This window comes from Anguilla anguilla, chromosome 4 (assembly GCF_013347855.1).
Source record: "Anguilla anguilla isolate fAngAng1 chromosome 4, fAngAng1.pri, whole genome shotgun sequence".
In the NCBI taxonomy this organism is placed as follows: Eukaryota; Metazoa; Chordata; class Actinopteri; order Anguilliformes; family Anguillidae; genus Anguilla; species Anguilla anguilla.
This window is the reverse complement of record NC_049204.1, coordinates 994,048-1,017,175: the sequence shown is the minus strand read 5'-3', so window position 1 is coordinate 1,017,175 and position 23,128 is coordinate 994,048. Positions and strand designations below refer to the sequence as shown.

The 23,128-nt window shown below is 45.0% G+C and overlaps 2 protein-coding genes across 2 annotated transcripts in view; one reads left to right on the top strand and one right to left on the bottom strand.

The window, feature by feature from the left end:
- The window catches only part of LOC118225400 (inactive N-acetylated-alpha-linked acidic dipeptidase-like protein 2), a 330,235-nt gene that overhangs the window by 176,993 nt on the left and 130,114 nt on the right, over positions 1-23,128 (top strand). The window contains exon 6 of the mRNA XM_035413736.1: positions 18,126-18,245. Coding sequence (XP_035269627.1) covers positions 18,126-18,245 — 120 coding nt within the window. The remainder of the gene's footprint in view (positions 1-18,125; positions 18,246-23,128) is intronic.
- LOC118225401 lies at positions 6,038-17,504 on the bottom strand. Its single transcript, XM_035413739.1, has 2 exons — positions 7,309-17,504; positions 6,038-7,228 (listed from the first exon to the last, which is right to left on the bottom strand). Exons 1-2 carry the CDS (start codon positions 8,443-8,445, stop codon positions 7,190-7,192), a joined length of 1,176 nt encoding a protein of 391 aa, XP_035269630.1. The 5' UTR covers positions 8,446-17,504; the 3' UTR covers positions 6,038-7,189.

Here is a 23,128-nt window from a genome sequence, read left to right as displayed (position 1 = left end):
TATGCTTTAATTCCCCAGGCTGTTGAAGGCCGAGGTACTGCAATTATGCCTCCTCACAGTAAGGCTTGTGTCTCCTAGGCAGGGAGAAAGGAGGCAAAATGACTCTCTGGTCTGAGTGATTGTTTAGCTGTTGCTCCCAGTTAGCCTCTGAAATCCACCCTGTGGGTGATTCATCCGTCCTGCCTTCTCCAGCAATCCACCGCCTCTCAGAGCAAATTAAAATGCACTTGTGCCGCCTCCCATCTCTGCGGGAATAAATTCTGCCGGCTTGGTGTACGGACGCCCCGGGGGGGGGGGGGACCCTGAGCGGAGCGCGCCGCTTAGCCACGTTAGCGCTTTACCTGCCCATCGCCGTGGCGATGGGGTCAGTGAGCGAAGCCCGTTAGCCGCGCTGTCCCATGCCTGCTCTGTGCAAGGTGTGAATTATTCACCAGCAGGGAGCCACTCGCACGGAGAACGCACCGGCTTTGTAACCTAGCTGAACATATATAATATATAGATGCATTAAAACCTCCTCAAATGTACAGCCAGAAGTGGCCTTCCCTGCCCGTGTTGCCCCTGAATGGCCATGCAGCGTTTCCACAGGGCAGAAAGTTGGGTCTTTTGATGTTTGTACTGCCAGTGCTTTATTGTGGAATATTATTATAGTGTAGACTGAAAAGGTCCTATTTTTATTTTGAAAGCTAAATTCTGAAACTGTACACAGAACCGATGCAGTATTTATGTATTCTGTGTGCCTGTGTCCTTTCTGACTGTTTTATTCTGAAAAATTGTAAAAGGCAATGGTACCAGTGGCTTATATCTAGAGGGGATTTTAATCTTTGCAAATGTGTTTACAATGGGAAGATGTTGCATGTGTCTGAACACCCTGCTTAACTTTATGCTGATTAGAAAGTGTAATTATAAGAGTATCTTTAATGCATGAGCAACATGGGGACTATTGAAATACAGATTGGTCAGTTAAATGAATCTTGTCCATTTTAGACCATTATAAAAGATTAAATTATTGAACTATGAAAAATAATTTAGCAGGGTACAGAATGATGAAAAAAATCTATTGCAACAAAAAACTGAAAAAAAAAAAATCAATAACTAAAGAAAGTAAATACTATGATATTAAACCTGTTTCATTCAATTAAGGTTTTTAATTAAGTTTTGTATATACTTATATTGGTATTGGTCATTTGGAGAAAATCCTTTTCTGTTTTTAATTTTGGAGAATGTATGTATGCATCTCTATTTTGTGGTTTAATAAGCACATTAAGTTTGTGAGAGAAACGATTCGTCTGTGAGTTAAATGCATTGGTAATGAGCAGCACAGGAACATGAAGACTTAGGGGCCCCTAGTCTGGAATCTGGGCCAAAGCCGTGTGCTCGGATGAATGAGGGAGAGAAGCAGACGGTGATGAAGACTCAAAGAAGAGGAAGAGAGAGAAGCAGACGGTGATGAAGACTCGAAGAAGAGGAAGAGAGAGAAGCAGATGGTGATGGAGAGGCGTGTTGCGTTCCATGTCAATCATCCCTTCTGAGGAAGGCTGCTGGGAACACAGCCAATCCCCTCCCCCCCCCCCCCCCCCCCCCAAAGACACACTGCACCACACACACGGCAGAATTATAACGTCCCGTCGACACGGTGCCTGCTTAACCTGAGCTGCCTCCCATTACACTGTCAGCTTAATGAAGCCATCGAACCCCCCGCCCTGAGGACACTCCCCCCCCCCCACGTCACCCTAATGAAGCCATCAGACCCCCCGCGTTGACCACACTCCCCTGACCTGGGAAATGCTGTTTTATTCATGCAGAGCAATAAGGGCCATGATTAAACACCCTCCCCACCCCACGCTCCCACCCGACCCCACGCTCCCACCCCACCCCACGCTCCCTCCCCACCCCACGCTCCCTCCCCACCCCACGCTCCCACCCGACCCCACGCTCCCACCCCACCCCACGCTCCCACCCCACCCCACACTGAAACATTTCAGTCCCATTTCAGGCTTTAATGACATCAGGGAGTCGCTGTACTGCACCACTGTACTGCAGCGCTGTACTGCACCAGTGTACTGCACCACTGTACTGCAGCACTGTACTGAACCACTGTACTGCAGCGCTGTACTGCACCACTGCACTGCAGCGCTGGACTGCACCACTGTACTGCAGCACTGTACTGAACCACTGCACTGCAGCACTGTACTGAACCACTGTACTGCACCAGTGCACTGCACCACTGTACTGAACCACTGCACTGCAGCGCTGTACTGCAGCACTGTACTGCAGCGCTGTACTGCACCACTGTACTGCACCACTGCACTGCACCACTGTACTGCAGCGCTGGACTACACCACTGTACTGCACCACTGCACTGCACCACTGTACTGCACCACTGCACTGCAGCGCTGTACTGCACCACTGTACTGCAGCGCTGGACTGCACCACTGTACTGCAGCGCTGTACTGTACCAGTGTACTGCAGCGCTGTACTGCATCACTGTACTGCAGCGCTGTACTGCACCACTGTACTGCACCAGTGTACTGCAGCGCTGTACGTACCGCTGGGCACCCTTTCAGAATCACTCATCTTCAGTAACACACATTACCCTGTCTGTACATGTGTAATACACATTACCCTGTCTGTACATGTGTATTACACATTACCCTGTCTGTACATGTGTATTACACATTACCCTGTCTGTACATGTGTATTACACATTACCCTGTCTGTACATGTGTATTACACATTACCCTGTCTGTACATGTGTGTCGGTGGGAAAATATGAATTGTATGAATGAAATGTGTTTTGTGTCAGTTTGAGTAAAATGACTGCTTGTGGCTTGTGGTTTTACCTGCTGAATGTGAAACCACGGAGAAGAAAGAACAATATAAGGAGCCAATAAACATATTTAAAGAACCATAGATTTTGTGTGAGTGCATATGCAAGTGTGTTCGTACATGTATGCATTTGCTTGTGTGTGCATGTGTTTTTGTGCATGTGCGTATGTTTCTGTGTGGGTTTGCATGGGTGTGTGCGCGTGTGTGTGCATATGCATGTGTGTGCGTACGTGTGTGCATTTGCTTGCGCCTGTGTGTGCTTGTGTGCATGTGTGTGTATTTGTGTGTGTGTTTGCATGGGTGTGTGTGTGTGTACAAACAAAAACAAAAATATCCTAATGAGCATTAAACTCCAGTAGACAAAGAGCAGCATGCAGCTCATCATGTGTACTGGACTCCTCCAGCAAGACAAAGTTTTGGACAAACTTTCAGGTTTTGTGTTTTTCGTGTTCACCCTTATTCTGGTTTTAGTCTTCATTATTTCCCACAGGTCTACTCTAGAGATACTCTGGAGATACTCTGGGTTTACTTGGGGTTTACTCTGGAGATACTCTGGGTTTACACTGGGTTTACTCTAGAGGTACTCTGGGTTTACTCTGGAGATACTCTGGGTTTATTCTGGGTTTACTCTGGAGATACTCTGGGTTTACTCTGGAGATACTCTGTGTTTATTCTGGGTTTACTCTGGAGATACTCTGGGTTTACTCTCAGACGAGGGCTTTCTGATCTCTCTGTGCTGCTGCTGCTCTGCTGCTGGTCAGCCTCTGTTCTGTCCCAGTTTATCTGCGTTAACACAGAGACTGGGATTCCATAACGACTGTTCTGTTTAATTTAGCTGTGCCAGTGGCCTGTGCGTTAACACACAGATTATGTTTCCATGACGATTGATATGTTTTATTTAGCTGTGTCGGTGGCCTGTGTGTTAACACAGAGATTATGTTTCCATGACGACTGATATATTTAATTTAGCTGTGCCAGTGGCCTTTGTGTTAACACAGAGATTAGGTTTCCATGACGACTGATATGTTTAATTTAGCTGTGTCGGTGGAGCCCTGGAGACCCCAGGGCGATTAATCAAAAGGACGCGCAGGTACAGGAGCAGCGTTAGCGTTAGCTTCCTTTAATAACCATTTAAAAGACCTGAGTCTGTGCCAGACTTGCTCTACTGAGGCCTGCTCTCTGCTACCCAGTATAAATAAAGAGCCACTTTTGGGAATCCCTATTTTCACTAAATCAGCGATAAAATACTGGGTTATGCCCCCCCCCCCTCCCCATTATGCCAAGTGGGAACATTTGAATTCAGATTACGAACTTAACTGTGTGCATGTGTGTGTGTGTTTGTTTGTATACATGTTTGTGTGTATGTGTTTGTTTTGTGTGTGTGTGTGTGTGTATGTGCATGAGCATGTATGCATGCAAGTATGGGAGGTGGTCATGAGATGAATGTGTGTGTGTGTGTATGTGTGTGTGTGTGTGTGTGTGTGTATGTGCGTGCGTGCGTGCGTGTGTGTGTATGTTAGGCATGATATTTCTCTTACCTGCAGTAAAGCTGGTATGATCTTCACGTGAGTAATTACATAACAGTGGAAGTGTTAGATTTGGCTTTCATTAAGACTGAACTGGATTTAGTTTAAAACAGTCAGAACATCCCGATAGCCTCTTGCTGTACTATCTGAGGTCATGTGAGGTATTTAGGGAGAGATTTTTATTTGTTTACTTCTTTTTTTGCTTCATCTGGTTTAGGGGGACAGTTTTTGTCTGCAGTGTAATATCCTGCACACAATGTGCACAAAGTTGCGATTTTCTTTTTATTTATTTGCATATTTATGAATATGCAATGCGTTCTTTAGAACTTCATTAATTTCATAGATTTTGGGATGACTTTTCTCGGAGCAGAAGTCCCGCCGTGTGCGTTTCTGGGGACTGGAGCGCGGCGCTTTGACGATGCAGACGCTTACAGGGGCGATAAATCTCGCGTTCGTCTGGACTCTCGGTGCAAAACCAGCGGCACTTTCTTCGCAGGTGATGCATTTCATTTGGCCCGAGGTCTTATGAAAAATGAATCCGGCCCGGACTGCTGCCGCCGTCCCGACCTTCTCTGCACGAGGCCTCAAACCGCCTCTCTGTCCTTTAATTCCCCCGCGGACGGAGGAGGAGGAGGAGGAAGGTTGACTCCAAGGGTCGAGTGGAAAAGTCAAATGAGCTCCCTGAGTGCTGGGTCACTGATTTGTGGTCTCTGAATAAGGTTGGGTTAGGGTTAGGGTAAGGTTGTGTTTTACCAGCAGTGGTGACTCCTCAATGCGCACGAGTCCCTCTTTAAGGCAGGCAGGACTGCTACTGTCCTTAAAGGGTACTGTCCCTAAAGTAGGACTGGTACTGTCCTTAAAGGGTACTGTCCTTACAGTATTACATTACATTACATTATAGGTTCTTAGCAGACGCTCTTATCCAGAGCGACTTACAACAAGTGCATTACAAAACTCAGAGACAAGCGCTTTACAACATTCCTGCAAGAGAGCTACAATAGGTATAACTTTGCTTAGGTATAAGTGTGAATTGTACACCCTATTTTTTTTTTTTTTTTTTTTTTTAGAAAAAAAAATGTTAGAGGGTAGTGGGGGGTGATGAGGTGAGATGTAGCTTGAAGAGGTGAGTCTTCAGTCTACGTTTGAAGACGGCCAGGGTCTCTGCTGTTCTGACTTGCACAGGAAGGTCATTCCACCACCGTGGGGCTAGAACAGACAGGAGGCGTGACCGGGTGCTGGTGCGAGCCGGGGCAGGGACCAGGCGACATGTGGCAGCAGAACGGAGAGGTCTAGCTGGGGTGTAGGGTCTGATGAGTTGACGTAGATAGGGAGGGGCTGACCCCCTGGCTGCTTTGAAGGCAAGCACTAATGTTTTAAATTTGATGCGAGCCATCACGGGGAGCCAGTGGAGGGTGGTGAGCAGGGGGGTAACGTGGGAATGTCTGGGGAGGTTGAAGACCAGACGCGCTGCTGCGTTCTGGATGAGTTGCAGGGGTCTGATAGATGATGCTGGGAGGCCAGCAAGCAGGGAGTTACAGTAGTCCAGGCGGGACAGGACCACTGCCTGGACGAGGAGTTGGGTCGAGTAAGTTGTGAGGAAGGGGCGGATCCTCCGGATGTTATACAGGAAGAACCTGCATGAACGTGTCACTGCTGAAATGTGCTCGGTGAGGGACAGTCTGTTGTCCATCACCACGCCAAGGTTTCTAGTTGAGGGTGATGGTGTGAGGATGGTATTACCTAGGGAGATAGAGAGATCAGAGAGAGGGGAGTTAAGAGCCGGAATATAAATGAGCTCTGTCTTACCTGGATTGAGCTTGAGATGGTGGCGGACCATCCAGCTCTGAATATCACTCAGGCAGGCAGTGATGCGGGCTGAGACCTGTGTGTCAGAGGGTGGGAAGGAGAGAAACAGTTGTGTGTCATCAGCATAGCAATGGTAAGACATACCATGAGCTGTGATGACAGGGCCAAGGGACTGGGTGTAGAGAGAGAAGAGGAGAGGACCAAGGACCGAGCCCTGTGGGACTCCGGTGATGAGGGGGTGTGGCGCAGATACTTTACCAGCCCAGGCTACCTGGAAGGAGCGATCTGAGAGGTAAGACTCAATCCAATTGAGGACTGTGCCACAGATCCCCATTGCAGATAGGGAGGACAGGAGGGTGGGGTGGTCGACTGTGTCGAAGGCTGCCGATAGGTCCAGAAGTAATAAGACGGAGGAGAGGGAGGCTGCTCGGGCTGCGTGGAGAGCTTCGTTGACAGAGAGGAGTGCGGTCTCTGTCGAGTGGCCTGGTCTGAATCCAGACTGATGGGGATCGAGGAGCTCATTCTGTGAAAGAAACACAGAGAGTTGATTTGATGCAGCACGTTCAATGGTTTTTGACAGAAATGGAAGGAGAGATACCGGTCTGTAGTTCCCAATGATGGAGGGGTCTAGTGTGGTCTTTTTCAGGAGGGGGGAGATGAGGGCCTTCTTGAAGGTTGACGGGAAGCAGCCGGATGTCAGGGAGGAGTTAACCAGGGAGGTGATGAATGGGAGAATCTCGGGTGAGATTGCCTGGAGGAGTGGTGAGGGAATGGGGTCAAGGGCACAGGTTGTGGGGCGATGGGAAAGTAGGAGTTGTGAAACCTCAGAATCGGTGAGGGGAGAGAAGTCGGAGAAACAAGGGGAAATGGTGAGGGAGGGGGAGAGTACAGGTTGAGGGGTGGGGAGTTGGGAGCCAGTGACCGTAAGCAGAGGAGTGGAGAGACAAGGGGAGGGGAGCATAGGGTGAGGTGGAGTGCAGAAGGAGTTGCGGATGACTGCAATCTTCTCGTCAAAGAAGGTTGCAAAGTCGTCAGCAGTGAGCGAGGACTGAGGGCGTGCAGATGGCTGGCTGAGGAGAGAGGAAAAGACAGAAAACAGTTGCCGAGGGTTAGAACGGTAGTTATGGATTTTGGTTTGATAGTAGTTTACCTTGGCAGCAGTCACCGTGGAGGAGAACGCTGCAAGGAGGGATTGGTAGGCAGAGAGGTCTGAAGCATCTCTGGATGTCCTCCACTTCCTCTCTGCTGCACGGAGTCCAACCCTGGAGGTGCGTATGGCATTGGACATCCACGGGCGGGGAGGAGATGGACGTGTTGGCCTAGAGACAGTGGGGCAGAGGGAGTCAAGAGCAGATGTAAGGGAGGAAAGTAGGGAGGTGGATGCAGAATCAGTGGGGAGGGTAGTGAAGGATTCGAGAGGAGGGAGGGCAGCAGTGACAGATGAAGCAAGAGAGGAGGTTGAGAGGGAGCAGAGATTGCGGCGGACAGATATAGTGGGTGTGGGGGGAGAAGGTGGGTGAGAGGGAGCAAGGGGGAGGGAGAAGGAAACGAAGTGGTGGTCAGAGGTGTGCAGAGGGGTTACAGTGATATCGGTGCAAGGGCTATTCCTCAGAAAAACCAGGTCGAGGAGGTTGCCCGCCTTGTGGGTAGGGGGAGATGACTGTAGGGAGAGGTCAAAGGAGTGGAGGAGATGTAGGACAGCTGAAGACTGGGATGTTTCCAGGTGGAGGTTGAAATCTCCAAGCAGGATCAGTGGGGTGCCGTCCTCAGGGAAAGAGCTGAGTAGGATATCCAGCTCATCGATGAAGTTTCCCAGTGGACCTGGGGGGCGATAAATGACAACAATGTATAGATTAGTTGGACAGGTGATTGAAACAGAATGGTATTCAAAACTGAATCGGGGTAGGTCAGAGAGAGGTAGGGCTGAGTATTTCCAGGAGGGAGAGATTAGGAGACCAGTGCCACCACCACGGCCTGATGGTCGGGGAGTGTGGGAGAATGAAAAGAAAGAGGAGAGGGCAGCAGGGGTTGCAGTGTTCTCTGGGGTGATCCATGTCTCAGTGAGGGCAAGGAAATCAAGGGAGAGCAGGGAGGCATAGGCTGAGATGAAATCAGCCTTCTTTGAAGCAGACTGGCAGTTCCAAAGTCCTCCAGCAACTGTGCAGTTATTGCAGGGAGACAGCTGGGGGTAGGAGAGGTTAGCTGGGTTCCGTCGCTTAGGGGGGCCACGTCTTTGGAACCGGGTGCTGTAGGGCAGAGAGCAGACAGAGATGGGAAGAGCTTGCATAAAACTGAGGAGGAGCGACGCTAGCGTCGCTCAGAAACACTATTTGAAGTGCCGCGTAATTACTCAAATAATGTAGCGATAAGCGGCTCTAAACGGATCAAATACAAGCAATTTACAATACCTTGAACCAAAACAGCTGCGCAGATAAAACGGGGATGAAACAAAGTTACCGATCAAAGATTTACGCGATACTAATTACTACCAATATTGCACAGCTGACAATCAATCAAGACTAGGAGTTTAACCGGTAAAAACAGCTGGCTACAAATCACTAATATGACGACGCAACAAGCAAAGACGACTAATTTAAAGAAACTAAGGCAAATTAAGGCCACAAGACACAACTAACAAGCAAAACAATACTTAGACTAGCTACTCAGAGGGACGGAAGTGAAGCTCTAGTCACGCCGAGGAGAATGCACTTTCTGAAGAAGTTCTAGAAAGCAGCAGTTTTAAAGCTAGCGTCGCTCAGAAACACTATTTGAAGTGCCGCGTAATTACTCAAATAATGTAGCGATAAGCGGCTCTAAACGGATCAAATACAAGCAATTTACAATACCTTGAACCAAAACAGCTGCGCAGATAAAACGGGGATGAAACAAAGTTACCGATCAAAGATTTACGCGATACTAATTACTACCAATATTGCACAGCTGACAATCAATCAAGACTAGGAGTTTAACCGGTAAAAACAGCTGGCTACAAATCACTAATATGACGACGCAACAAGCAAAGACGACTAATTTAAAGAAACTAAGGCAAATTAAGGCCACAAGACACAACTAACAAGCAAAACAATACTTAGACTAGCTACTCAGAGGGACGGAAGTGAAGCTCTAGTCACGCCGAGGAGAATGCACTTTCTGAAGAAGTTCTAGAAAGCAGCAGTTTTAAAGCTAGCGTCGCTCAGAAACACTATTTGAAGTGCCGCGTAATTACTCAAATAATGTAGCGATAAGCGGCTCTAAACGGATCAAATACAAGCAATTTACAATACCTTGAACCAAAACAGCTGCGCAGATAAAACGGGGATGAAACAAAGTTACCGATCAAAGATTTACGCGATACTAATTACTACCAATATTGCACAGCTGACAATCAATCAAGACTAGGAGTTTAACCGGTAAAAACAGCTGGCTACAAATCACTAATATGACGACGCAACAAGCAAAGACGACTAATTTAAAGAAACTAAGGCAAATTAAGGCCACAAGACACAACTAACAAGCAAAACAATACTTAGACTAGCTACTCAGAGGGACGGAAGTGAAGCTCTAGTCACGCCGAGGAGAATGCACTTTCTGAAGAAGTTCTAGAAAGCAGCAGTTTTAAGCTAGCGTCGCTCAGAAACACTATTTGAAGTGCCGCGTAATTACTCAAATAATGTAGCGATAAGCGGCTCTAAACGGATCAAATACAAGCAATTTACAATACCTTGAACCAAAACAGCTGCGCAGATAAAACGGGGATGAAACAAAGTTACCGATCAAAGATTTACGCGATACTAATTACTACCAATATTGCACAGCTGACAATCAATCAAGACTAGGAGTTTAACCGGTAAAAACAGCTGGCTACAAATCACTAATATGACGACGCAACAAGCAAAGACGACTAATTTAAAGAAACTAAGGCAAATTAAGGCCACAAGACACAACTAACAAGCAAAACAATACTTAGACTAGCTACTCAGAGGGACGGAAGTGAAGCTCTAGTCACGCCGAGGAGAATGCACTTTCTGAAGAAGTTCTAGAAAGCAGCAGTTTTAAACTAGCGTCGCTCAGAAACACTATTTGAAGTGCCGCGTAATTACTCAAATAATGTAGCGATAAGCGGCTCTAAACGGATCAAATACAAGCAATTTACAATACCTTGAACCAAAACAGCTGCGCAGATAAAACGGGGATGAAACAAAGTTACCGATCAAAGATTTACGCGATACTAATTACTACCAATATTGCACAGCTGACAATCAATCAAGACTAGGAGTTTAACCGGTAAAAACAGCTGGCTACAAATCACTAATATGACGACGCAACAAGCAAAGACGACTAATTTAAAGAAACTAAGGCAAATTAAGGCCACAAGACACAACTAACAAGCAAAACAATACTTAGACTAGCTACTCAGAGGGACGGAAGTGAAGCTCTAGTCACGCCGAGGAGAATGCACTTTCTGAAGAAGTTCTAGAAAGCAGCAGTTTTAAACTAGCGTCGCTCAGAAACACTATTTGAAGTGCCGCGTAATTACTCAAATAATGTAGCGATAAGCGGCTCTAAACGGATCAAATACAAGCAATTTACAATACCTTGAACCAAAACAGCTGCGCAGATAAAACGGGGATGAAACAAAGTTACCGATCAAAGATTTACGCGATACTAATTACTACCAATATTGCACAGCTGACAATCAATCAAGACTAGGAGTTTAACCGGTAAAAACAGCTGGCTACAAATCACTAATATGACGACGCAACAAGCAAAGACGACTAATTTAAAGAAACTAAGGCAAATTAAGGCCACAAGACACAACTAACAAGCAAAACAATACTTAGACTAGCTACTCAGAGGGACGGAAGTGAAGCTCTAGTCACGCCGAGGAGAATGCACTTTCTGAAGAAGTTCTAGAAAGCAGCAGTTTTAAACTAGCGTCGCTCAGAAACACTATTTGAAGTGCCGCGTAATTACTCAAATAATGTAGCGATAAGCGGCTCTAAACGGATCAAATACAAGCAATTTACAATACCTTGAACCAAAACAGCTGCGCAGATAAAACGGGGATGAAACAAAGTTACCGATCAAAGATTTACGCGATACTAATTACTACCAATATTGCACAGCTGACAATCAATCAAGACTAGGAGTTTAACCGGTAAAAACAGCTGGCTACAAATCACTAATATGACGACGCAACAAGCAAAGACGACTAATTTAAAGAAACTAAGGCAAATTAAGGCCACAAGACACAACTAACAAGCAAAACAATACTTAGACTAGCTACTCAGAGGGACGGAAGTGAAGCTCTAGTCACGCCGAGGAGAATGCACTTTCTGAAGAAGTTCTAGAAAGCAGCAGTTTTAAACTAGCGTCGCTCAGAAACACTATTTGAAGTGCCGCGTAATTACTCAAATAATGTAGCGATAAGCGGCTCTAAACGGATCAAATACAAGCAATTTACAATACCTTGAACCAAAACAGCTGCGCAGATAAAACGGGGATGAAACAAAGTTACCGATCAAAGATTTACGCGATACTAATTACTACCAATATTGCACAGCTGACAATCAATCAAGACTAGGAGTTTAACCGGTAAAAACAGCTGGCTACAAATCACTAATATGACGACGCAACAAGCAAAGACGACTAATTTAAAGAAACTAAGGCAAATTAAGGCCACAAGACACAACTAACAAGCAAAACAATACTTAGACTAGCTACTCAGAGGGACGGAAGTGAAGCTCTAGTCACGCCGAGGAGAATGCACTTTCTGAAGAAGTTCTAGAAAGCAGCAGTTTTAAACTAGCGTCGCTCAGAAACACTATTTGAAGTGCCGCGTAATTACTCAAATAATGTAGCGATAAGCGGCTCTAAACGGATCAAATACAAGCAATTTACAATACCTTGAACCAAAACAGCTGCGCAGATAAAACGGGGATGAAACAAAGTTACCGATCAAAGATTTACGCGATACTAATTACTACCAATATTGCACAGCTGACAATCAATCAAGACTAGGAGTTTAACCGGTAAAAACAGCTGGCTACAAATCACTAATATGACGACGCAACAAGCAAAGACGACTAATTTAAAGAAACTAAGGCAAATTAAGGCCACAAGACACAACTAACAAGCAAAACAATACTTAGACTAGCTACTCAGAGGGACGGAAGTGAAGCTCTAGTCACGCCGAGGAGAATGCACTTTCTGAAGAAGTTCTAGAAAGCAGCAGTTTTAAACTAGCGTCGCTCAGAAACACTATTTGAAGTGCCGCGTAATTACTCAAATAATGTAGCGATAAGCGGCTCTAAACGGATCAAATACAAGCAATTTACAATACCTTGAACCAAAACAGCTGCGCAGATAAAACGGGGATGAAACAAAGTTACCGATCAAAGATTTACGCGATACTAATTACTACCAATATTGCACAGCTGACAATCAATCAAGACTAGGAGTTTAACCGGTAAAAACAGCTGGCTACAAATCACTAATATGACGACGCAACAAGCAAAGACGACTAATTTAAAGAAACTAAGGCAAATTAAGGCCACAAGACACAACTAACAAGCAAAACAATACTTAGACTAGCTACTCAGAGGGACGGAAGTGAAGCTCTAGTCACGCCGAGGAGAATGCACTTTCTGAAGAAGTTCTAGAAAGCAGCAGTTTTAAACTAGCGTCGCTCAGAAACACTATTTGAAGTGCCGCGTAATTACTCAAATAATGTAGCGATAAGCGGCTCTAAACGGATCAAATACAAGCAATTTACAATACCTTGAACCAAAACAGCTGCGCAGATAAAACGGGGATGAAACAAAGTTACCGATCAAAGATTTACGCGATACTAATTACTACCAATATTGCACAGCTGACAATCAATCAAGACTAGGAGTTTAACCGGTAAAAACAGCTGGCTACAAATCACTAATATGACGACGCAACAAGCAAAGACGACTAATTTAAAGAAACTAAGGCAAATTAAGGCCACAAGACACAACTAACAAGCAAAACAATACTTAGACTAGCTACTCAGAGGGACGGAAGTGAAGCTCTAGTCACGCCGAGGAGAATGCACTTTCTGAAGAAGTTCTAGAAAGCAGCAGTTTTAAACTAGCGTCGCTCAGAAACACTATTTGAAGTGCCGCGTAATTACTCAAATAATGTAGCGATAAGCGGCTCTAAACGGATCAAATACAAGCAATTTACAATACCTTGAACCAAAACAGCTGCGCAGATAAAACGGGGATGAAACAAAGTTACCGATCAAAGATTTACGCGATACTAATTACTACCAATATTGCACAGCTGACAATCAATCAAGACTAGGAGTTTAACCGGTAAAAACAGCTGGCTACAAATCACTAATATGACGACGCAACAAGCAAAGACGACTAATTTAAAGAAACTAAGGCAAATTAAGGCCACAAGACACAACTAACAAGCAAAACAATACTTAGACTAGCTACTCAGAGGGACGGAAGTGAAGCTCTAGTCACGCCGAGGAGAATGCACTTTCTGAAGAAGTTCTAGAAAGCAGCAGTTTTAAACTAGCGTCGCTCAGAAACACTATTTGAAGTGCCGCGTAATTACTCAAATAATGTAGCGATAAGCGGCTCTAAACGGATCAAATACAAGCAATTTACAATACCTTGAACCAAAACAGCTGCGCAGATAAAACGGGGATGAAACAAAGTTACCGATCAAAGATTTACGCGATACTAATTACTACCAATATTGCACAGCTGACAATCAATCAAGACTAGGAGTTTAACCGGTAAAAACAGCTGGCTACAAATCACTAATATGACGACGCAACAAGCAAAGACGACTAATTTAAAGAAACTAAGGCAAATTAAGGCCACAAGACACAACTAACAAGCAAAACAATACTTAGACTAGCTACTCAGAGGGACGGAAGTGAAGCTCTAGTCACGCCGAGGAGAATGCACTTTCTGAAGAAGTTCTAGAAAGCAGCAGTTTTAAACTAGCGTCGCTCAGAAACACTATTTGAAGTGCCGCGTAATTACTCAAATAATGTAGCGATAAGCGGCTCTAAACGGATCAAATACAAGCAATTTACAATACCTTGAACCAAAACAGCTGCGCAGATAAAACGGGGATGAAACAAAGTTACCGATCAAAGATTTACGCGATACTAATTACTACCAATATTGCACAGCTGACAATCAATCAAGACTAGGAGTTTAACCGGTAAAAACAGCTGGCTACAAATCACTAATATGACGACGCAACAAGCAAAGACGACTAATTTAAAGAAACTAAGGCAAATTAAGGCCACAAGACACAACTAACAAGCAAAACAATACTTAGACTAGCTACTCAGAGGGACGGAAGTGAAGCTCTAGTCACGCCGAGGAGAATGCACTTTCTGAAGAAGTTCTAGAAAGCAGCAGTTTTAAACTAGCGTCGCTCAGAAACACTATTTGAAGTGCCGCGTAATTACTCAAATAATGTAGCGATAAGCGGCTCTAAACGGATCAAATACAAGCAATTTACAATACCTTGAACCAAAACAGCTGCGCAGATAAAACGGGGATGAAACAAAGTTACCGATCAAAGATTTACGCGATACTAATTACTACCAATATTGCACAGCTGACAATCAATCAAGACTAGGAGTTTAACCGGTAAAAACAGCTGGCTACAAATCACTAATATGACGACGCAACAAGCAAAGACGACTAATTTAAAGAAACTAAGGCAAATTAAGGCCACAAGACACAACTAACAAGCAAAACAATACTTAGACTAGCTACTCAGAGGGACGGAAGTGAAGCTCTAGTCACGCCGAGGAGAATGCACTTTCTGAAGAAGTTCTAGAAAGCAGCAGTTTTAAACTAGCGTCGCTCAGAAACACTATTTGAAGTGCCGCGTAATTACTCAAATAATGTAGCGATAAGCGGCTCTAAACGGATCAAATACAAGCAATTTACAATACCTTGAACCAAAACAGCTGCGCAGATAAAACGGGGATGAAACAAAGTTACCGATCAAAGATTTACGCGATACTAATTACTACCAATATTGCACAGCTGACAATCAATCAAGACTAGGAGTTTAACCGGTAAAAACAGCTGGCTACAAATCACTAATATGACGACGCAACAAGCAAAGACGACTAATTTAAAGAAACTAAGGCAAATTAAGGCCACAAGACACAACTAACAAGCAAAACAATACTTAGACTAGCTACTCAGAGGGACGGAAGTGAAGCTCTAGTCACGCCGAGGAGAATGCACTTTCTGAAGAAGTTCTAGAAAGCAGCAGTTTTAAACTAGCGTCGCTCAGAAACACTATTTGAAGTGCCGCGTAATTACTCAAATAATGTAGCGATAAGCGGCTCTAAACGGATCAAATACAAGCAATTTACAATACCTTGAACCAAAACAGCTGCGCAGATAAAACGGGGATGAAACAAAGTTACCGATCAAAGATTTACGCGATACTAATTACTACCAATATTGCACAGCTGACAATCAATCAAGACTAGGAGTTTAACCGGTAAAAACAGCTGGCTACAAATCACTAATATGACGACGCAACAAGCAAAGACGACTAATTTAAAGAAACTAAGGCAAATTAAGGCCACAAGACACAACTAACAAGCAAAACAATACTTAGACTAGCTACTCAGAGGGACGGAAGTGAAGCTCTAGTCACGCCGAGGAGAATGCACTTTCTGAAGAAGTTCTAGAAAGCAGCAGTTTTAAACTAGCGTCGCTCAGAAACACTATTTGAAGTGCCGCGTAATTACTCAAATAATGTAGCGATAAGCGGCTCTAAACGGATCAAATACAAGCAATTTACAATACCTTGAACCAAAACAGCTGCGCAGATAAAACGGGGATGAAACAAAGTTACCGATCAAAGATTTACGCGATACTAATTACTACCAATATTGCACAGCTGACAATCAATCAAGACTAGGAGTTTAACCGGTAAAAACAGCTGGCTACAAATCACTAATATGACGACGCAACAAGCAAAGACGACTAATTTAAAGAAACTAAGGCAAATTAAGGCCACAAGACACAACTAACAAGCAAAACAATACTTAGACTAGCTACTCAGAGGGACGGAAGTGAAGCTCTAGTCACGCCGAGGAGAATGCACTTTCTGAAGAAGTTCTAGAAAGCAGCAGTTTTAAACTAGCGTCGCTCAGAAACACTATTTGAAGTGCCGCGTAATTACTCAAATAATGTAGCGATAAGCGGCTCTAAACGGATCAAATACAAGCAATTTACAATACCTTGAACCAAAACAGCTGCGCAGATAAAACGGGGATGAAACAAAGTTACCGATCAAAGATTTACGCGATACTAATTACTACCAATATTGCACAGCTGACAATCAATCAAGACTAGGAGTTTAACCGGTAAAAACAGCTGGCTACAAATCACTAATATGACGACGCAACAAGCAAAGACGACTAATTTAAAGAAACTAAGGCAAATTAAGGCCACAAGACACAACTAACAAGCAAAACAATACTTAGACTAGCTACTCAGAGGGACGGAAGTGAAGCTCTAGTCACGCCGAGGAGAATGCACTTTCTGAAGAAGTTCTAGAAAGCAGCAGTTTTAAACTAGCGTCGCTCAGAAACACTATTTGAAGTGCCGCGTAATTACTCAAATAATGTAGCGATAAGCGGCTCTAAACGGATCAAATACAAGCAATTTACAATACCTTGAACCAAAACAGCTGCGCAGATAAAACGGGGATGAAACAAAGTTACCGATCAAAGATTTACGCGATACTAATTACTACCAATATTGCACAGCTGACAATCAATCAAGACTAGGAGTTTAACCGGTAAAAACAGCTGGCTACAAATCACTAATATGACGACGCAACAAGCAAAGACGACTAATTTAAAGAAACTAAGGCAAATTAAGGCCACAAGACACAACTAACAAGCAAAACAATACTTAGACTAGCTACTCAGAGGGACGGAAGTGAAGCTCTAGTCACGCCGAGGAGAATGCACTTTCTGAAGAAGTTCTAGAAAGCAGCAGTTTTAAACTAGCGTCGCTCAGAAACGCTATTTGAAGTGCCGCGTAATTACTCAAATAATGTAGCGATAAGCGGCTCTAAACGGATCAAATACAAGCAATTTACAATACCTTGAACCAAAACAGCTGCGCAGATAAAACGGGGATGAAACAAAGTTACCGATCAAAGATTTACGCGATACTAATTACTACCAATATTGCACAGCTGACAATCAATCAAGACTAGGAGTTTAACCGGTAAAAACAGCTGGCTACAAATCACTAATATGACGACGCAACAAGCAAAGACGACTAATTTAAAGAAACTAAGGCAGTAGGACTGGTACTGTCCCTAAAGTAGGACTGGTACTGTCCTTAAAGGGTACTGTCCTTACAGTAGGACTGGTACTGTCCCTAAAGTAGGACTGGTACTGTCCTTAAAGGGTACTGTCCCTAAAGTAGGACTGGTACTGCCCCTAAAGTAGGACTGGTACTGTCCTTAAAGGGTACTGCCCCTAAAGTAGGACTGGTACTGCCCCTAAAGTAGGACTGGTACTGTCCCTAAAGTAGGACTGGTCTGGCACTGTCCTTAAAGTAGGACTGGTACTGTCCCTAAAGTAGGACTGGTACTGCCCCTAAAGTAGGACTGGTACTGTCCCTAAAGTAGGACTGGTACTGTCCCTAAAGTAGGACTGGTACTGTCCCTAAAGTAGGACTGGTACTGTCCCTAAAGTAGGACTGTACTCATGAGACAGCGTTTCTGAAGCGATTAGATTCTGACCCCTTGTTTCTCTCGGGTTCCTGTGCATCTTCTGCCTGTGGAGAGAGATTCTGCAGCGCTACTGCACGCTCTGTACTGCACACCGCTCTGATAACTGCTGAAATATAAACCTGATGGCAGCGTCTAACTGAACGCTTTGTGTGTCTCTCTCTCTCTCTGCGTTTCCAGGCCGAGGTGGTCGATGTGCAGTACGGGACTGTGAAAGACCTGATCCGAGCCAACACAACGACCAGCGCCACCAAAAGAATTGCACTGTTGAAACTAGGACAGGCGCCTCTTCTGTACACGGTAAGATTCTGGGGCAAGAACAAGGGGGTCATCCATTCTGGATACTTCTGTTACAGTAACATCCTTCTATTGTGTGCGAGCGTGTGTGTGTGTGTGTGTGTGAACATGTGTGTGTGCGTGTGTGAACATGTGTGTGTGCGTGTGTGTGTGTGTGAACGTGTGTGTATGTGTGCGAGCGTGTGTGAGCATTTGTGTGTTTGTGTGTAGCGTGCGTGTGCGTGTGTGTGTGTGTGTGTGTGTAGCATGTGTGTGTGTCTGTACGTGTGTGTGTGTGTGTGTGTTTGTGTGTAGCATCTGTGTGTGTGTGTGTATGTAGCATGTGTGTGTGTCTGATCGTGTGTGTGTGTGTTTGTTTATAGCATCTGTGTGTGTGTGTGTGTGTGTGCCTGTACGTGTCTGTACGTGTGTGTATGTGTGTGATATTGTGGCGGTTTGTCAGGTTCCACCCTGCATTGTTTGCCCTCCCCAGGTGTGCTAGCAGGGTTGGGGGTGTGTCTGTCACACAGGAAGTGAATGACTGGTGCTGTCAGACCTTCAGCTTTAATGCAAACAGATCGTTTCACACTGGACATTTTCCAGAGAGAGTGAAACAGATAAAAACACAGCTGAGTCAATTTTGGGGGTAAAAAAACGACGCATGTGTTTGTTTGTTTTTTTTTTTCCTTTAAAAAACTGTTCAGCACTCTGGGTCAATATTTATAAACCTGACTGATTGTTTCGTCTGTACACCGGAGATCACAGTTTCACATTCGGCTGTTTCTCAGTGACGCAAATTTGTCAGCGCAAATTGCGCCCCCGAATCTGGGCCAGCCGCTGAAGAGGGGCCAGAAAGAAATGGCGGTAATTAGGATGGATTAGTGAAAAGGTCAGCGGAAAATGAGAGGCTTTCAGCGGTATCAGATTCACACATCTCCCCCCGTCAGCCGCGCGTGCGTCCCAGACTCCCGCTGCAGACAGGAAGGACACGGCGGCTTCCAGAAGGCTACTCGCCATCGGACGAGGCGGGAAGGCTGTCCGCTCTCCTGAGTCTCAAATCCGTCACGATTAGAAAGCTCCTCAGGATCCGCTCTTCCCTCTTCCCCCACCTCGTTATTTATTTATTTTATTATTATTTTATTCTTTTTTTGAAAGTGTGATGTTCAGATGAAACGTGCGGTGAGGTGAAAGGAACCGGGGGAGCTCACCGGGGAGTGTTTGCGCGCGTCTTTAGAACTCGCAGAGAACTTTTCACACGCTCCCTGCCCGCTCCCTGCCTGCACGTTTCCAGCGCACGCATGCTAATGCGGAAAGGGAGCGTGCGCTCGCTCCTGCAGAACCTCCTTGCACACGATTTCGTCACTTCAGGAGCGTTGCCTGTTCATGAACTCCATGGAAAGGCATGTATTAAAGTTTGCAGTACAGTTCTGGGTTGTGATTACTGCACACCTGTATGGCGATTCACCGTGTTCAGCTCTGGTTTGTGAATACTGCACACCTTTACAGCTTTACGCGTAGCTCTGCTGCAGCAGTCTGCTGGTGTGATGGTTTGGCTGTTTATCGATTATTCAGAGCAGTTTGTCCAAGTAGGAAACTTTAGAGAATATAGAACAGAGAATTAGCATCGCTGTGCCTTGCTTCTGTGATAGTCAGCATAACCCAGCAATCGCTGTCTCTCTCCACCCCCCCCACCAGGTCAGCTGTCGCTATCCCCCCCTTTGTTTGCTATCCCCCCCCCCTCCCCCCCCCCCCCGCAGGGACTGGTGGCCGAGTTCAGTACGCGGGAGTGCTCACCTGTCGGGGGGAATTGATTTGGCATCTTGGGGTTACCTGGGATTCCCGCTTTTATAGTGTGTGTGAGAATCAGCCCACTGTATGAAGAGCACACTGCTGCCTGTTAGCCCAGCGGTGTTTCTGAAGGCTTCCAGCATAAACACACACCCACACACATACACACACACACACACACACACACACTCACACCCACACATACCCACACACACACACACACCCACACACATACACACACACACACTCACACACACACACACACACACACACACCCACACACACACACACACACACACACACACACACACACACACACACACGCACACACACACCCACACCCACACCCACACCCACACACACACACACACACACCCACACACACACACGCACACTGAGATACGTGCAGATACCCACACACGCACACACGCACACACACACACACACACTCAGATGCGTGCAGATACACACCCCCACACACACACACACACACACACGCACACTCAGATACGTGCAGATACCCACACACGCACACACTCAGATGCGTGCAGATACACACACCCCCACCCACACATTACATTACATTCATTTAGCAGACGCTTTTATCCAAAGCGACGTACAAGAAGTGCATTTTCATGATCGTAGACAACTGCTGAACACGGGTTCAGTAAGGTACAGTTACTTATTTTGTACAGCTATTTCTAGCCGAGAACAATGAACACTATCCTGGTCTAACATCTGCAAAGCCAAACTAGGCAGAAGATTAAGCTAGAGTATTAGGTCAAATACAATTTACCAAGAAGTGCAGGGATGGGGCAACATGTAACAAGTGACAGGAAAAAGGGTTTTTTTTATTTATTTAAAAAATATATATATATACACAGCATGGTGGTGGTTATTCTAGGTATAGTCTGAAGAGATGAGTCTTCAGGCCACGGCGGAAGATGGATAGTGAGGGGGAGGTTCGGAGAGGGACGGGGAGTTCGTTCCACCACTGGGGAGCTAGGGTGGAGAAGCTCTGTGATCCCTTTGGGCGGGTGGGAGGGGTTACAAGACGCCCTGCTGCTGTAGAGCGGAGTGGTCGAGCAGGCACATAGAATTGAGTCATGTCCTGCAAGTAGATGGGGGCTGTCTTGTTGGTGGCAGTGTAGGCAAGGGTCAGGGCTTTGAATCACACCCACACACACCCCCACACACACACACACACACACACACACACACGCACACTCAGATACGTGCAGATACCCACACACGCTCACAAGCACACACACACACGCACACACTCAGATGCGTGCAGATGCACACACACGCACACACATGCAGAAATAAGCACAAATAGAGAGAGACGTGTTTATTGGTGTGAGGTAAACTGCGTGGGAGGTGCAGAGCGGACCCAGTCTGACAGAGAGTCTGAGTGCGGTAGGGTCTCATGCAGATCAGTATTCTATAAATGCCTCCCATTGTTTCCTCTTTCCTAATAAAACCAGGATCATTGATTTCTGAGCTTTGCTTTCTCACAGGGATCATGAAACAGGCTGATATACAGTTTCTGGTTCATAAGTATTCATAATAAACAGCGTTCTCTCTGGTCTGCCAAATGAAGAATAAATTATCATTAATGCATGTGTCAGGCATTTACCCTCTCTGCGTATGGATATCCACAGGATCCCCTGCTCTATTGATTACTGGTAATTGAAGTGGAACTAAAAATTATGTCTAATTGTGTGTTTGGGCTGTAAATAAACTCCTTGCGTTACCTGGAGTGCATTTCGCCTCCCGCGCTTTGAGGAGCTTGCGGTAGATTATAAGGACGTTTGCATCTCAGATTGCGTGCGGTGAAATTTTTGCTCTGTGGGGGAAACGCAGTGTACGGAACACAGTTGTTTAATTTAGTTCATGATGTTTCAGTTAATGAAATGATTTCATGGTCGGTTTGCTCCCGTATTTAATGTTTTATGTGTTGACTGTGTGGAGAGGAACCTCCGGCTGAGCCAGTGGAGCTGAGAGATGTGTTGTGTTGTGAGAACATGATATCATCCCTCCTCAGAAGAGTAATCCCGTCCTCCCCCCCCCCCCCCCCCCCCCCGTCCCCCCCGTCCTCATCCCCCGCCCCCCCAGCCCGCCCGCCCCCCCCCTTGCTGCAGAAAGTCACGGCTTTACTTACTCCTACACACAGGAATGTGTCAGAGGATCAAACTTTGCTTTTCCAGAAAGAGAGGGGGTGTTGAGGAAGAAGAAGAAAAACTTTAATTTGAAAAATAGGACCGCGGCAAAAGCAGAAACGCACAGAAAACTGACTGATATTGATTTTTATATCTCTGGGTTTCATTTTCTAGAAATCCTGCATTGTTTCAGATGTGTTTTTCCAATGTATTTTTGGTTAATATCGTCCCCACCCCTCCCTTGAACAAATCCGGTGCAGCTGTGTGAGTTCAGCTTCAGACACTTTGTCCAGACAACATTGAATGAAAATTTCTCACAGTCAATAAAAACTCAGTTCCTGTTACTTATTTGTGGGAGAAGCTAATTTGAATTGGAATAACAAAAGTAAACACTTTTTGTAGACAAGCACAGTTCCAACATTCCAATCGATTATCTTTCATAAATAGGATCCGGCATGTATTAAATAATGTCATAGATCGTTATGCAATTAGCTAAACCTAATGTTAATCTAAACAAATTAATTTAGACCTCTCCTGGAATGACTACCTCTACACTGTGGGACCCTAATATTCAGGTAAAGTAAGACGGAAATATCACTATAATTTTTAAACACATCGAAGCAAGACTGTTTAACAGCATACAAGTGTAGTACTAATTCAATAATCTTACAAAGAAATAACAATTGGAATATATAACAGGATTACCTTACGTAAAAAAATAATAATTTTGAGATGCTTGTGGGAAAAGTATGATTGTATTTTATGGTTGAGAAGTCATTTTCATAAGATAACTCATATCTGTGAAAATGCTAGGATTCCAGTGATTTGATCTTTGTTTGCACATATATTTTCATAGATCTAAAAATGGAACTGGAAAATAAATTTATATGAGAATAGCTGCACCTGTATTATTTCCCCTGCTAAAAAAGGTATATTACTACAGTCATATGTCATATA

Excerpts from the sequence above, each read along its gene's own strand:
- LOC118225401 (XM_035413739.1), bottom strand. The coding sequence starts at position 8,445 with ATGCAAGCTCTTCCCATCTCTGTCTGCTCTCTGCCCTACAGCACCCGG. Across the intron at positions 7,229-7,308 it reads CCACGGTGACTGCTGCCAAG|CCAGCCATCTGCACGCCCTC; the intron begins GTAAACTACTAT and ends CTCTCTCCTCAG.